Raw genomic sequence first — 16,101 nt, 5'->3', positions numbered from 1 at the left:
TATCGGCACTGGCAGAACTTTAGGGGTTACAATGCTCCAGGAGGTCCGTGCGCCCTCCCTGTCACTTTAGGTTTTGTGTGTGGGGGAGGGGGGGGGGGGCAATTACAAGACCTGATCCCCTATATGGCTCTTCAAGCAGCTGAAAGACAGCTTCTCCCCCTTTTCCTCCTGCAGCTTTCAGCTGCTGCATGGCCGCAGCCCCCCCCCCCCCCCCCCAAATAATAAAAGCATTGAGGAAAATTTTTTTTAAAAATTTCAAGTAAGAATAGAAGAAAATAAATAAATAAATATGAGGCTCTGCTCACTTATGCTATCATATATGACCAGTGGTGTATTTAGGTTTTGTGCTGCACTAGGCAACACAAACATCCTCACCCCCCCCCCCCCCCACAGAGAGAGCCTGACATTGACCAATAACACCCCTGCTTCCCACCCGAGAGAGCCTTCCACTACCACTGCCCCCCATACACCAGCCACCATCCCCCATGGCAACAGCTCCGGACATCCCTGAAAATGAGGGTCGGGCTGTGCATACACTGTCATGAAACTCGTAGCCTCTCTCAGAACCCACCAGGTCCCCATGCCACATGTGTTCTTTCTTTCATCCCTTCTTCTGAGGGGCTGTGCTGCCCCCCTGAAAAATGCTGCCCTAGGCAAATGCCTTGTTTGCTTTGTGGTAGCAAAAAACTGAAGCCTTGCCTAACGGGGAAGGGTTGTGCCTAGGAGATCATGCAGATGCTCTGTGTCCCATGATGTACAATAAAGAAATTGGACTGACCAATGTGGTTACATAATATAGTTACATAGTTAGTCTGGCTGAGAAAAGACAAAAGTCCATCCAGATCAACTATTAACAAAAAAAAAAAAAAAGTTATAATCCTACACCCACAGTTGATCCAGAGGAAGGCAAAAAAACCCCAGCAAAGCACGATCCAATTTGCTCCTGCAGGGGAAAAAATTCCTTCCTGACCCCCCGAGAGGCAATCGGATATTCCCGGGATCAACTTTCCCTATGAATGTTATATCCAGTTATATTCTGTGTATCCAAGAAAGAATCCAGGACTTTCCTACAGCAATCCACTGAGCTGTATGTAATGCAGACAACACACAGTACCTTCGATTGTTCGGGGAATCCGATAAGAATCACAATGAGGTGATCAGCCACATGGGAGCCGGCATCTAGAGGAATCGGCATGCATGGAGAGGGCGAGTTTGGGCAGACCACGCCGTGGGTGAGCGACCCCAAGAGAAGCCACGACAGGAGGCGGATATGCGACACACACTCAATGAACTCTTTAGGCCTGATTCAAGAAGAATATACATTTTAAAATACAGAAAACGTTAAATAGAATGATTTGTATGACTGAAATAGCAATTAGACCACAGCCCAAGGAATATGTTCGGATTTGTCTGCGCTGTTCCATCCGCAGGAACTTTCTGTCTATAATATATGTAGATTCTAACTGCATTAACCAACTGAGATAAACTGCTTGTAACAGAACAATATGGAAGAAATGATTACATTAAAGGGTCAGTCCACCCAAAAGTGATTATTTACTGGCAGAGTGTAACACTCACCTTGTCCCTGGTCCAGCTCGGAGTCTTCTCACCAGCTGCCCCCTTAAAGTGTCTACCTGTGCCCTCTGTGACCCCTTAGACTTCTTTGCCTCCAGAGACTGTGACCCCCAGTGCACCTTTGTGACCCCCAGTGTCTTCACTGACCTATGCACTCCTATGATTCCAGTGGCTCTGTGACCCCTGTATAGTCCCTGATTATCCCTCTGGGGTCCAGTGTCTCCACTGACCTCAATGACCCCCGTGGGCTCTAGTGATCCTGATGATCCCTGGGTGTTCCAGTGTCCCCAATGATCCCTGTGTGCTCCACTGTCTCCAGTGTCCCTGATGATCCAGTGTCTCCAGTGACCCCTGTGGTCTCCAGTGTCTCCAGTGATCCTGATGATTCCTGTGTGCTCCGGTGTCTCCAATGATCCCTGTGTGCTCCACTGTCTCCAGTGTCCCCAATGACCCCTGTGTGACGCCAGTGTCCCTGATGACCCCTGTGGTCTCCAGTGATCCTGATGACTCCTGTGTGCTCCAGTGACCCCAATGACCCCTGTGTGCTCCAGTGTCTCCATTGACCCCTTTGTGTTCCAGTGTCTCCAGTGACCCCAATAACCCCTGTGTGACTTCAGTGTCCCTGATGATCACTGTGAGCTTCAGTGTCCCCAATGATCCCTGTGGTCTCCAGTGATCCTGATGACTCCTGTGTGCTCTAATATCTCCCATTACCCGTGTGATCCAGTGTCTCCAGTGACCCCTGTGGTCTCCAGTGATCCTGATGACTCCTGTGTGCTCCAGTGTCTCCAATGACCAGTGTGTTCCAGTGTCTCCAGTGACCTTAATGTGACACCAGTGTCCCTGATGATCCCTGTGTGCTTCAGTGTCTCCAGTGACCCCAATGACCCCTTTGTGACGCCAGGGTCCCTGATGATCCCTGTGTGCTCCAGTGTCTTCAGTGACCCCTGTGGGCTCCAGTGTCTCCCGTGATCCTGATGACTCCTGTGTGCTCCAGTGTCTCCAATGACCCCTTTGTGTTCCAGTGTCTCCAGTGACCCTGATGATCCCTGTGTGCTCTACTGTTTTGTGTCTTCACACATCTCAAGCATGCTCTTGTATTTCCTGGGCTGTATGTCTCCCCATGGAAACAGACCCCCTACCTCCGGTGCGTAGAGTACCTCTGGGCCAGAAAGTGTGCTCCAGTAACCCGTGTGCTCCCGTGTCTCCAGTGATCCCTGTGCATTCCAGTGTCCCCAGTGACCCCTGTGTGCTCCAGTGACCCCATGATCTCTCTACATTACAGTGTCTCCAGTGACCTCTATGTGCACCAGTGTCTCCAGTGATCCCTATGCATGACGATATCCCCAGTGATCCCTGTGTATTCCAGTGTATCCAGTGTCCCCAGTGACCCCTGTGTGCTCCAGTGACTTCTATACATTCCAGTGTCCCCAGTGACCCCTGTGTCTCCAGTGACCCATGTGTTCTCAAGTGATCCCTATGCATTTCAGTATCCCCAGTGATACCAGTGTCTCCAGTGACCCCTGTGTGCTCCAATGTCTCCAGTGACCCCTGTGTGCTCCAATGTCTCCAGTGACCAAAGTGTGCTCCAATGTCTCCAGTGACCGCTGTGTGCTCCAATGTCTCCAGTGACCCCTGTGTGCTCCAGTGACCCCTGTGTGCTCCAGTGTCTCCAGTGACCCCTGTGTGCTCCAGTGTCTCCAGTGACCCCTGTGTGCTCCAGTGTCTCCAGTGACCACTGTGTGCTCCAGTGACCCATGTGCTCCAGTGTCTCCAGTGACCCCTCTGTGCTCCAGTAACCCATGTGTGCTCCAGTGTCTCCAGTGACCCATGTGTGCTCCAGTGTCTCCAGTGACCCGTGTGTGCTCCAGTGTCTCCAGTGACCCATGTGTGCTCCAGTGTCTCCAGTGACCCATGTGCTCCAGTGTCTCCAGTGACCCATGTGCTCCAGTGTCTCCAGTGACCCATGTGCTCCAATGTCTCCAGTGACACCTGTGCACTTCTATGTCACAAAGTCACCACAGAGTATCCTGTGACTCCAGTGAGCACTGTGCACCCTCATATGTCTTCATGCACCTCAGACACGCTCCTGTATTTCATGGACTGCATCTCTTCCAGTGGATAAGGACCCCTGTCCTGACATACAGCTGGGTAGGTAGTGTCTTTGGTCCAGAAAGTGAAGGGAAATCTCCCCAATAGGACACAGTAAAAACCCAACAGGTGTTCTAGCCATTTCCTACTCTATCCAAAGAACCCTCATCACCTTTGGAAACGCTTCATTGGTTTGCGGATATCCCATCTTCATGAATGTAGATTTCGGTAAGCCTTGTCCCGGCCCACTTACCCTTGCTGCATGGCTGAAGGCGGGTGATAGAGCCAAGGTAGGTATCGTATAACAGCCTTGTTGTCCCGGTGGTTTCCTCGGGTTATCTCCATTGCAGCTATTTGGGCGAGGCCGACTTTAAGGTGACCACCGAACGTGTCTTCATGTAAGGGCTGTGAGCACGTCTTCATGTGATTCTGCGTGACAAACATCAGACATGGAGACAGCGGCCTATGAGGTGGGAAAAGTCATGACTTACCGGTGCTCACAGGGTGACACTTACCTTCAGCTTGGTTAATGTATGCATATCAGCAATGAAGTCCAAAATCTCGGCGATGTATTGGCGCGTGCACTCCATGGCGGCCGTCCCACACTGCAACACAAATCATCCCGTCATATCCCGCTCTACGACTAAGAACGTGGGAGCGTCAGGCCAGCATGTACCATGAACACGTTCAGTACATATTCCCACACATTTCCTATTGGTCGACTCTACAAATGCTGCAATCACAGATAAATTCTTGTTGCTCTACCAGAAATCCAGGGAGCCCCTAACTCACGATGCCTTAGTTCTTTCCTGCTGGACTGCAGAACACCTCCCACTTATGCAGAAGAGAACTGGACGGGGCTGACAACTCTGGTTTCAGTGCAGCAGAGAAAATGTGTTGTCAGCTCATTGCAGAAAGTCAGGAGCTCACTGAATTCCTGGCAGGATCACCATGTATTTTTGCACTTATTGAACAGATATACGAAAACACTTTCACTTTCTTGGATGAGAACCTTCTTCCCTCATCCAGAACACTGAAGATGGGTTGTGGATGGGTTTTCCAGCATGACAATGACCCAAAACATTCTGCCGCCAAGGCAACAAAGGAGCGGCTCAAGAAGAAGCACATTAAGGTCATGGAGTGGCCTAGCCGGTCTCCAGACCTTCATCCTATGGAAAATTTATGGAGGGAGCTGAAACTTCGAGTGGCCAAGCGACAGCCAAGAAACCTTCAGGATTTAGAGAAGATCTGTAAAGAAGAGTGGACCAAAATCCCTCCTGAGATGTCTACAAACCTGGGAACCAACTACAAGAAACGTCTGACCTCAGTGCTTGCCAACAAAGGTTCCTCCACCAAGTACCAAGTCATGTTTTGCTTGGGGATCAAATAATTATTTTACTCACGGAACTGCAACACCATTTATAACACTTGTATATGTGTTTTCTGTATTTTTGGAGACTGTGGTCCGAACTGCCTTAAGATCATTCACAAGCTCCTCCCTTGTAGTTCTGGGCTGATCCCTCACTTTTCTCATGGTCATCCTTACCCCATGAGGCGATATCTTGCATGGAGCTCCAGACCGAGGGCGATTGAAGGGTATTTTGTATTTCCTCCATTTGCGAATAATCGCTCCAACAGTTGTCTCCTTCCCACCAAGCTTCTTGCTGATGGTCTTGTAGCCCATTCCAGCCTTGTGCAGGTCTACAGACTTGTCCCTGATGTCCTTTGACAGCTCTTTGCCCATGGTGGTGGTGAGGTTTGAATGGAAGAGATTCTGTGGACAGGTGTCTTTTATGCACATAACGAGTTGTCATTAGGAGCGCCTTCTTACATGTACCACATGAGCACAGAGCCAGTCTGTGGGAGCCAGAATCATTGTTGGTTGGTGGGGGATCAAATACTTATTTTACTCACTGACCTGCAACTCCATTTATAACATTTCTATTGTGTGTTTTTCTGGATTTTTGGTTGATATTCTGTCTCTATCATTTAAAATATATTATAGACCCTTCATTTCTGTGTAAGTGGGCGAACCTACAAAATCTGCAGGGGGTCAGATCATTATTTTCCCCACTGTAGAGAATCTGATGCGACCCAAAGAGGAGCCCACTGACCCTACTGAGTATTGTCTGTATGTCCCAGGACAGTCTGGTGATCCAGTATTGGAAGAGAAGGGGACCCCATAGAGAACATTGCAGACGAGAAAAGAAAAGAAAAAAGAAAAGAAGAGATGGATGGTTAGATATAGAAGGGGAGAGGAAAGGATAATATTGTTGTCTTGGGATTCAGCGTTCCTGCTGAAAAAAAGCCCTGGTGGTGGCAGATCTATGACACCAACACAGAAGTCAAGGCTACCCATGAAAAGCAACAGGCGAGCCAATCGGTTTCCAGGACCATCATGCACCTGATTAGTGAGTTTATTTCAGGCCCGTCACTTGCTGGATGGGAGAATGCCACACAGCATGGCCGCCTTCCTGGAATCAGGACTAGAGAAGTAACAAACTAGCATTGACTGGAGTGACCACCCATTACGGGCACGGAGTCTGGCAGAGTATGCCCAGCTGGCATAAGACCCCGGCTAAGATCAGACATTGAACATACTTAATATAGAAGAACAGAGGACAGGTTTTTCCAATGATGAATAGATGGGGGAGGGAGGGGGGGTAATACCAATTAACAAAGAGCCTCTGTTTACATTTCTGAGATGTTAGCGTGACTTTGTGAAATCATCTCCCTGGATTTGCCGATAACAAATCCGCAGAATTAATTCTCCTTTTTTATTTGGAGAGCGCCAGGCTTGTAAAGTCGGCGGCACCGGCGAGTCTCCTCGGCCTTCGAGCAGACAGATTTTCCTTCTATTTAAGAGAGATTAAGTACGTCGAGCCTCGGCTGTGCGCAGGAAACACGAGAGAAGTAAACAGAGAGATTATCCGTTTATCACAGGAGAGATGGGAATGGAGACGGAGAGAGATCTCCCTTCTGGAGACACATCACATCTTCCCCATAAAAAACATTCTGAGGGCACCACGTCTAGTCATGGGGACCCCCCCAGCAACCTTTATGTGGCACTTTGGGCAATACATGTCAGTGATTCTAAACATGAAGCCCGCCTCCATCGGGAAGAAGTCACAGGAGATCTGTGGCCATAGTCAGCACACTATGAGAGATCTGAGGATAGAAGTCATCGAGGAGAAGTCACAGGAGGCCTGGGGCCATAGTCAGCACACTATGAGGGATCTGAGGATAGAAGTCATCGGGAAGAAGTCACAGGAGATCTGTGGCCATAGTCAGCACACTATGAGGGATCTGAGGATAGAAGTCATCAGGGAGAAGTCACAGGAGATCTATGGCCATAGTTGGCACACTATGAGGGATCTGAGGATAGAAGTCATCGGGGAGAAGTCACAGGAGATCTGGGGCCATAGTCGGCACACTATGAGGGATCTGAGGATAGAAGTCATCGGGGAGAAGTCACAGGAGATCTGGGGCCATAGTCGCCACACTATGAGGGATCTGAGGATAGAAGTAATCGGAAAGAAGTCACAGGAGATCTGCCGCCATAGTCGGCACACTATGAGAGATCTGAGGATAGAAGTCATCGGGGAGAAGTCTCAGGAGATCTGTGGCCATAATCTGCACACTATGAGGGATCTGAGGATAGAAGTCATCGGGGAGAAGTCACAGGAGATCTGGGGTCATAGTCGGCACACTATGAGGGATCTGATGATAGAAGTCATCGGGGAGAAGTCACAGGAGATCTGTGGCCCTAGTCGCCACACTATGAGGGATCTGAGGATAGAATTCATCGGGGAGAAGTCACAGGAGATCTATGGCCATAGTCGGCACACTATGAGGGATCTGAGGATAGAAGTCATCGGGGAGAAGTCACAGGAGATCTGGGGCCATAGTCAGCACACTATGAGGGATCTGAGGATAGAAGTCATCGGGGAGAAGTCACAGGAGATTTGTGGCCATAGTCAGCACACTATGAGGGATCTGAGGAGAAGTCATCAGGGAGAAGTCACAGGAGATCTGTGGCCATAGTCGGCACACTATGAGGGATCTGAGGATAGAAGTCATCGGGGAGAAGTCACAGGAGATCTGTGGCCATAGTCGGCACACTATGAGGGATCTGAGGATAGAAGTTGTTGAGGAGAAGTCACAGGAGATCTGTGGCCATGGTCGTGAACACTATGAGGGATCTGAGGATAGAAGTCATCGGGGAGAAGTCACAGGAGATCTGTGGCCATAGTCGGCACACTATGAGGGATCTGAGGATAGAAGTTGTTGAGGAGAAGTCGCAGGAGATCTGTGGCCATAGTCGGCACACTATGAGGGATCTGAGGATAGAAGTCATCGGGGAGAAGTCACAGGAGATCTGTGGCCCTAGTCGCCACACTATGAGGGATCTGAGGATAGAATTCATCGGGGAGAAGTCACAGGAGATCTATGGCCATAGACGGCACACTATGAAGGATCTGAGGATAGAAGTCATCGAGGAGAAGTCACAGGAGATTTGTGGCCATAGTCAGCACACTATGAGGGATCTGAGGAGAAGTCATCAGGGAGAAGTCACAGGAGATCTGTGGCCATAGTCGGCACACTATGAGGGATCTGAGGATAGAAGTCATCGGGGAGAAGTCACAGGAGATCTGTGGCCATAGTCGGCACACTATGAGGGATCTGAGGATAGAAGTTGTTGAGGAGAAGTCACAGGAGATCTGTGGCCATGGTCGTGAACACTATGAGGGATCTGAGGATAGAAGTCATCGGGGAGAAGTCACAGGAGATCTGTGGCCATAGTCGGCACACTATGAGGGATCTGAGGATAGAAGTTGTTGAGGAGAAGTCGCAGGAGATCTGTGGCCATAGTCGGCACACTATGAGGGATCTGAGGATAGAAGTCATCGGGGAGAAGTCACAGGAGATCTGTGGCCATAGTCGGCACACTATGAGGGATCTGAGGATAGAATTCATCGGGGAGAAGTCACAGGAGATCTGTGGCCATAGTCGGCACACTATGAGGGATCTGAGGATAGAAGTCATCGGGGAGAAGTCACAGGAGATCTGTGGCCATAATCTGCACACTATGAGGGATCTGAGGATAGAATTCATCGGGGAGAAGTCACAGGACATCTGTGGCCATAGTCGGCACACTATGAGGGATCTGAGGATAGAATTCATCGGGGAGAAGTCACAGGAGATCTGTGGCCATAGTCGGCACACTATGAGGGATCTGAGGATAGAAGTCATCAGGGAGAAGTCACAGGAGATCTGGGGCCATAGTCAGCACACTATGAGGGATCTCAGGATAGAAGTCATCGGGGAGAAGTCACAGGAGATATGTGGCCATAGTCGGCACACTATGAGGGATCTGAGGATAGAAGTCATCGGGGAGAAGGCACAGGAGATCTGTGGCCATAGTCGGCACAGTATGAGGGATCTGAGGATAGAAGTCATCAGGGAGAAGTCACAGGAGATCTGGGGCCATAGTCAGCATACTATGAGGGATCTGAGGACAGAAGTCATCGAGGAGAAGTCACAGGAGATCTGGGGCCATAGTCAGCACACTATGAGGGATCTGAGGATAGAAGTCATCGGGGAGAAGTCGCAGGAGATCTGTGGCCATAGTCTGCACACTATGAGGGATCTGAGGATAGAAGTCATCGGGGAGAAGTCACAGGAGATCTGGGGCCATAGTCGGCACACTATGAGGGATCTGAGGATAGAAATCGTCGGGGAGAAGTCACAGGACATCTGTGGCCATAGTCGGCACACTATGAGGAATCTGAGGATAGAAGTCATCAGGGAGAAGTCACAGGAGATCTGTGGCCATAGTCGGCACACTATGAGGGATCTGAGGATAGAAGTTGTTGGGGAGAAGTCACAGGAGATCTGTGGCCATGGTCGGCACACTATGAGGGATCTGAGGATAGAATTCATCGGGGAGAAATCACAGGAGATCTGTGGCCATAGTCGGCACACTATGAGGGATCTGAGGATAGAAGTTGTTGAGGAGAAGTTGCAGGAGATCTGTGGCCATAGTCGGCACACTATGAGGGATCTGAGGATAGAATTTGTTGGGGAGAAGCTGCAGTGCCAGGAATAAACTTTCATTTTTCTCGGCAGCCCACCAGCATCTTTCAGCATAGATTGATCTTTTATTGGAGTAGAAGACCACCGGGACGTTTCCTCACCAAAATAGCAGGGCCAAGGGGACAGGTGCATGGGGACAAGGGGTGTGTGTGTGTTCCTGAGAATGTTGTACTCACCCCAGGTAGAGAAGCGATCATCTGCTTGTGAATTATGGTGGACTCCGCTAATTTGGTGCCGACATCTGTGCAAATAAACTGAGAGAAAAAAACAGAACGACAAAAAAATCCCAGTTATCAGGAAACAAACTTTTCATCATTTTAAAAAAAACAATAAAACAATATTTTATCTCTGGGAATCGAACAACTGAATGCAAAAGATCTGGGAACACCTTATTTGGCGTTAAATCCTCCCTCCGCCCCCCCCCCCCTTAAATCATATATAGGTGTACCGGCTCCTCCCCCCTTCAGTCTTGCACAGGTGTGCCGGCTCCTCCCCCCTTCAGTCTTGCGCAGGTGTACCGGCTTCTCCCCCCTTCAGTCTTGCACAGGTGTACCGTCTCCTCCCCCTTCAGTCTTGCACAGCTGTACTGGCTCCTCCCCCCTTAAGTCTTGCACAGGTGTACCGTCTCCTCCCCCTTCAGTCATGCACAGGTGTGCTGGCTCCTCCCCCCTTTAGTCTTGCGCAGGTGTACCGGCTCCTCCCCCTTCAGTCTTGCACAGGTGTACCGTCTCCTCCCCCTTCAGTCTTGCACAGGTGTATCGGCTCCTCCCCCTTAGGTCTTGCACAGGTGCACCGGCTCCTCCCCCTTTTAGTTTTGAACAGGTGTACTGTCTCCTCCCCCTTCAGTCTTGCACAGGTGTACCGGCTTCTCCCCCCTTCAGTATTGCACAGGTGTACTGGCTCCTCCCCTCTTCAGTCTTTCACGGGTGTACTGGCTCCTCCCCCCTTCAGTCTTGCACAGGTGTACAGGCTCCTCCCCCCTTCACTCTTGCACATGTGTACCGGCTCCTCCCCCGTTCAGTCTTGCACAAGTGTACCGGCTCCTCCCCCTTCAGTCTTGCACAGGTGTACCGGCTCCTCCCCCTTCAGTCTTGCACAGGTGTGCCGGCTCCTCCCCCTTCAGTCTTGCACAGGTGTACCGGCTCCTCCCCCTTCAGTCTTGCACAGGTGTACCGGCTCCTCCCCCCTTCAGTCTTGCACAGGTGTACCGGCTCCTCCCCCCGTTCAGTCTTGCACAGGTGTACTGGCTCCTCCCCTTCAGTCTTGCACAGGTGTACCGTCTCCTCCCCCTTCAGTCTTGCACAGGTGTACCGTCTCCTCTCCCTTCAGTCTTGCACAGGTGTACCGGCTCCTCCCCTTCAGTCTTGCACAGGTGTACCGGCTCCTCCCCTTCAGTCTTGCACAGGTGTACCGGCTCCTCCCCTTCAGTCTTGCACAGGTGTACCGTCTCCTCTCCCTTCAGTCTTGCACAGGTGTACCAGCTCCTCCCCTTCAGTCTTGCACAGGTGTACTGGCTCCTCCCCCGTTCAGTCTTGCACAGGTGTACCAGCTTCTCCCCCCTTCAGTCTTGCACAGGTGTACCGGCTCCTCCCCCATTCAGTCTTGCACAGGTGTACCGGCTCCTCCCCTTCAGTCTTGCACAGGTGTACCGGCTCCTCCCCTTCAGTCTTGCACAGGTGTACCGGCTCCTCCCCCTTCAGTCTTGCACAGGTGTACTGGCTCCTCCCCCCTTCAGTCTTGCACAGGTGAACTGGCTCCTCCCCCTGTTTAGTCTTGCACAGGTGTACCGGCTCCTCCCCTTCAGTGTTGCACAGGTGTACCGTCTCCTCCCCCTTCAGTCTTGCACAGGTGTACCGTCTCCTCCCCTTCAGTCTTGCACAGGTGTACCGGCTCCTCCCCTTCAGTCTTGCACAGGTGTACAGGCTCCTCCCCTTCAGTCTTGCACAGGTGTACCGGCTCCTCTCCTGGACTCCTCCTCCTCTTCTGGAGCTTCTCACAATGTGCAGTAGAAGCTGCAGCCCATCAGATAGAGCTCCACCTCATTTCCTGGTTGGAGGACGCCCAGCATCATCTAGTACTTTCCACCCCAGCCTGACTGTCCCTGGCCCCGCCCCTTTCATTCAGTGGATTTCAACTCTATCAGTCATGAAAGCTCAGCATCACATGTGGGCAGTCTGCATGCAAATTCATCCTGCCTGGGACCACTCACTTCTCCAGACTGACACCCACCCATCAAGACATTCTGATATTTGCATAACTCCTCCCATGAGTCAGCCCACTGCTTGCATCAGGACAGAGTAGTACTGAGGCAGGGTGCTGGGATGTTTTCAGGAAGCTATGCACAGCCCCCTGCCAGCCCCTCCCACCAGCCATGATCTGCCTGTATTGGATAGAAAAGCACAGAGAACCAGTGAAGACCTAGTAATGCCCACTCCTCCTCTGCTTGGGCGGACATGTGACCATTATAACAGACTGAGGTGCCAGCGTGCGATACTGTGTGGGAACAGCCTCGCCTTCTCCAAGGCCACACCCCCTAATGTGTTTCAGCCCTCATAAGACTATGCCTTGGGGGTTGGGCGAAACATCAGAGGGCGTGACCTAGGAGGAGTCGAGGCTGAGGCCGTTTCCACACAGTATCCAAGGCCACATCCACTAATGCATTTCAGCCCTCATAGGACTATACCTCAGGGGTTGGGTGAAACATAAGAGGGCGTGACCTAGGAGGAGTCGAGGCTGAGGCCGTTTCCACACAGTATCCAAGGCCACATCCACTGATGCATTTCAGCCCTCATAGGACTATACCTCAGGGGTTGGGCGAAACATCAGAGGGTGTGACCTAGGAGGAGTCAAGGCTAAGGCCGTTTCCACACAGTATCCAAGGACACCCCCCCCCCCGATGCATTTCAGACCTCATAGGGCTATGCCTCAGGGGTTGGGCGAAACATCAGACGGTGTGACCTAGGAGGAGTCAAGGCTAAGGCCGTTTCCACACAGTATCCAAGGACACACTCCCCGATGCATTTCAGACCTCATAGGGCTATGCCTCAGGGGTTGGACGAAGCATCAGAGGGCGTGACCTAGGAGGAGTCAAGGCCGTTTCCACACAGTATCCAAGGACACCCCCCCCCGATGCATTTCAGACCTCATAGGGCTATGCCTCAGGGGTTGGACGAAGCATCAGAGGGCGTGACCTAGGAGGACTCAAGGCCGTTTCCACGCAGTATCCAAGGACACACTCCCCGATGCATTTCAGACCTCATAGGGCTATGCCTCAGGGGTTGGGCGAAGCATCAGAGGGCGTGACCTAGGAGGAGTCGAGGCCGTTTCCACACAGTATCACATGCTGAGCTGTCGGTGTGGGGCCTCTTCCAGAAGAGCCATCTTCCCAGAGCTCATTGGATACATTTTGCTTCTCCATCTTTCTGAACCAATAAATGTTGATGATGTGTTTTTGGGCCCCAACCCCCTCTATACTTACATTACCTGCACTTCCACGCACCTTTGCAGCCAGCAGGAATTCCCTGTACTTCCAGGTATGGAAGAGCAAGTGACCTGCTCCCCTATGACGGTGCCCAGGTCTAGCAGCCAATGGCTACCTGTGCATGTCACATGACCAAGGAAGAGATGTCAGACCACCCCAACACGGCCAATATCGGCGCCAGCTGTAGAGGAACATGAAATGAAGGTGAGGTGGGTGTAGGGGGGTCACAGGGGGTCTGCAGAGACAAGGCGACTCTCCTCTGCACGGGTAAGGTGATGCTGTCTTTTTAATTAATTAGTTATCAGCTTAAGATGCCAGATTTCCCATTGCCGCATATTGATTATTGATTGCATACCATCAACACAGCCTGTATCTGGCACAGCGTGCTCAGTTACAGGAAATGGGAGACAACAAATGTTTGAAATGACGTCATCATGTAACACCTCGGCTTTATCTTTATTTTATCTGCCGGGTTTGTTATCTATGTACTGTATGGAGATATGGATTTGTATGGATAATATGGTTTGTAAATAGGAGATAACAATCTCTGTAGCTTTGTAGAGCTTTGACGTCATCCTGTAACCCCTCTGTGATCGGCTTTATCTGCTATTTTATCTGCCGAGTTTGTTATCTATGTACTGTGTGGAGATATGGAGAGCACAGTTTATACAGTGTGATCGGTGTGTAAATAGAAGATAATAATCTCTGTAGCTTTGTAAAGCTTTGCAATGACGTCATCATGTAACACTTCTGTGATCGGCTTTATCTGTTATTTTATCTGCCGAGTTTGTTATCTATGTACCGTATGGAGATATTAAAAGCACAGTTTATATCAGGGGGGTCATTTATAGTACAGTGTGATCGGTTTGTAAATAGGAGATAACAATCTCTGTAGCTTTGTAGAGCTTTGCAATGACGTCATCATGTAACACTTCTAGGAGATTCTAGCGATTGGCTTTCACATCTACTTTGCAGACTTGAGACTTATCTCTGTGTTGGTTATCTGTCTATGTAGGGATGTAAAATCTCGGTTTATATCAGGGGGGCATTTACTGTACAGCACATTGTGATCATTTACATTAAATATCAGATGGTGAATCTTTGTGGCTTTTAGCTAAAGCTGAACGAATGTCATTATGATTGCATAAAAATATCTGAATATTACAATGTTAGAATGGAACGGGGCAGGGCTGTCCTAAAGCATGGGCACCCCTGAGCATTGCCCAAGGGCCCCAGGTGCATGGGGGCCCCATGATAATCTTGCATTACAGCATACTTGCCACCAGTTCCGGATTTGCTGGGACAGTCCCGCTTTTTACTAAGCAGGTTCAGCGTCCCAGAACCTGTACCGTGTCTTTCTGCCTCCCCCCTCCCCCGTACTGTGCCCTCCTGACTCCCCCCGTACTGTGCCCTCCTGACCCCCTGTACTGTGCCTTTCTGCCTCCCCCTTCCCTGTACTGTGTCCTCCTGACTCCCCCTGTATTGTGCCCTCCTGACTCCCCCCTGTACTGTGCCCTCCTGACTCCCCCCTGTACTGTGCCCTCCTGGCCCCCCTGTATTGTGCCCTCCTGACTCCCCCCTGTACTGTGCCCTCCTGACTCCCCCCTGTACTGTGCCCTCCTGACTCCCCCCTGTACTGTGCCCTCCTGACTCCCCTGTACTGTGCCCTCCTGACTCCCCCTGTACTGTGCCCTCCTGACTCCCCCTGTACTGTGCCCTCCTGACTCCCCTGTACTGTGTCCTCCTGACTCCCCCCTGTACTGTGCCCTCCTGACTCCCCTGTACTGTGTCCTCCTGACTCCCCCCTGTACTGTGCCCTCCTGACTCCCCCCTGTACTGTGCCCTCCTGACTCCCCCCTGTACTGTGTCCTCCTGACTCCCCCTGTACTGTGCCCTCCTGACTCCCCCCTGTACTGTGTCCTCCTGACTCCCCCTGTACTGTGCCCTCCTGACTCCCCTGTACTGTGTCCTCCTGACTCCCCCTGTATTGTGCCCTCCTGACTCCCCCTGTACTGTGCCCTCCTGACTCCCCTGTATTGTGCCCTCCTGACTCCCCTGTATTGTGTCCTCCTGACTCCCCCTGTACTGTGCCCTCCTGACTCCCCCTGTACTGTGCCCTCCTGACTCCCCCTGTACTGTGCCCTCCTGACTCCCCCCTGTACTGTGCCCTCACCTCTCCCCCTGTACTGTGCCCTCACCTCTCCCCCTGTACTGTGCCCTCCTGACTCCCCCCTGTACTGTGCCCTCCTGACTCCCTCGTATTGTGCCCTTCTGCCTCCCCCCTGTACTGCGCCCTCACCTCTCCCCCTGTACTGTGCCCTCCTGACTCCCCCCTGTACTGTGCCCTCACCTCTCCCCCTGTACTGTGCCCTCCTGACTCCCCCCTGTACTGTACCCTCCTGACTCCCCCCTGTACTGTGCCCTCCTGACTCCCCCCTGTACTGTGCCCTCCTGACTCCCCCCTGTACTGTACCCTCCTGACTCCCCCCTGTACTGTGCCCTCCTGACTCCCCCCTGTACTGTGCCCTCCTGACTCCCCCCTGTACTGTGTCCTCCTGACTCCCCCTGTACTGTGCCCTCCTGACTCCCCCCTGTACTGTGCCCTCCTGACTCCCCCTATACTGTGCCCTCCTGACTCCCCCCTGTACTGTGCCCTCCTGACTCCCCCCTGTACTGTGCCCTCCTGACTCCCCCTATACTGTGCCCTCCTGACTCCCCCCTGTACTGTGCCCTCCTGACTCCCCCTGTACTGTGCCCTCCTGACTCCCCCCTGTACTGTGCCCTCCTGACTCCCCCCTGTACTGTGCCCTCCTGACTCCCCCCTGTACTGTGCCCTCCTGACTCCCCCTATACTGTGC

At 51.7% G+C, this 16,101-nt stretch overlaps 1 protein-coding gene across 1 annotated transcript in view; it reads right to left on the bottom strand.

Annotated features, from left to right (window-relative positions):
* The window catches only part of UNC79 (unc-79 subunit of NALCN channel complex), a gene marked incomplete at its 5' end in the record, with an annotated part of 183,863 nt that overhangs the window by 25,385 nt on the left and 142,377 nt on the right, over positions 1–16,101 (bottom strand). Inside the window, 4 exons of the mRNA XM_089662827.1 lie at positions 1,115–1,301; positions 3,920–4,095; positions 4,182–4,271; positions 9,939–10,016. Of these exons, the coding sequence (XP_089518953.1) occupies positions 1,115–1,301; positions 3,920–4,095; positions 4,182–4,271; positions 9,939–10,016 (531 nt within the window). The remainder of the gene's footprint in view (positions 1–1,114; positions 1,302–3,919; positions 4,096–4,181; positions 4,272–9,938; positions 10,017–16,101) is intronic.

This window comes from Staurois parvus, unplaced genomic scaffold, assembly GCF_062004578.1.
Source record: "Staurois parvus isolate SC_StPar_1 unplaced genomic scaffold, SC_StPar_1.0 ptg001563l, whole genome shotgun sequence".
Lineage (NCBI taxonomy): Eukaryota > Metazoa > Chordata > Amphibia > Anura > Ranidae > Staurois > Staurois parvus.
Note: the sequence above shows the minus strand (reverse complement) of the source record. Positions and strands in the feature narration are given on the sequence as shown.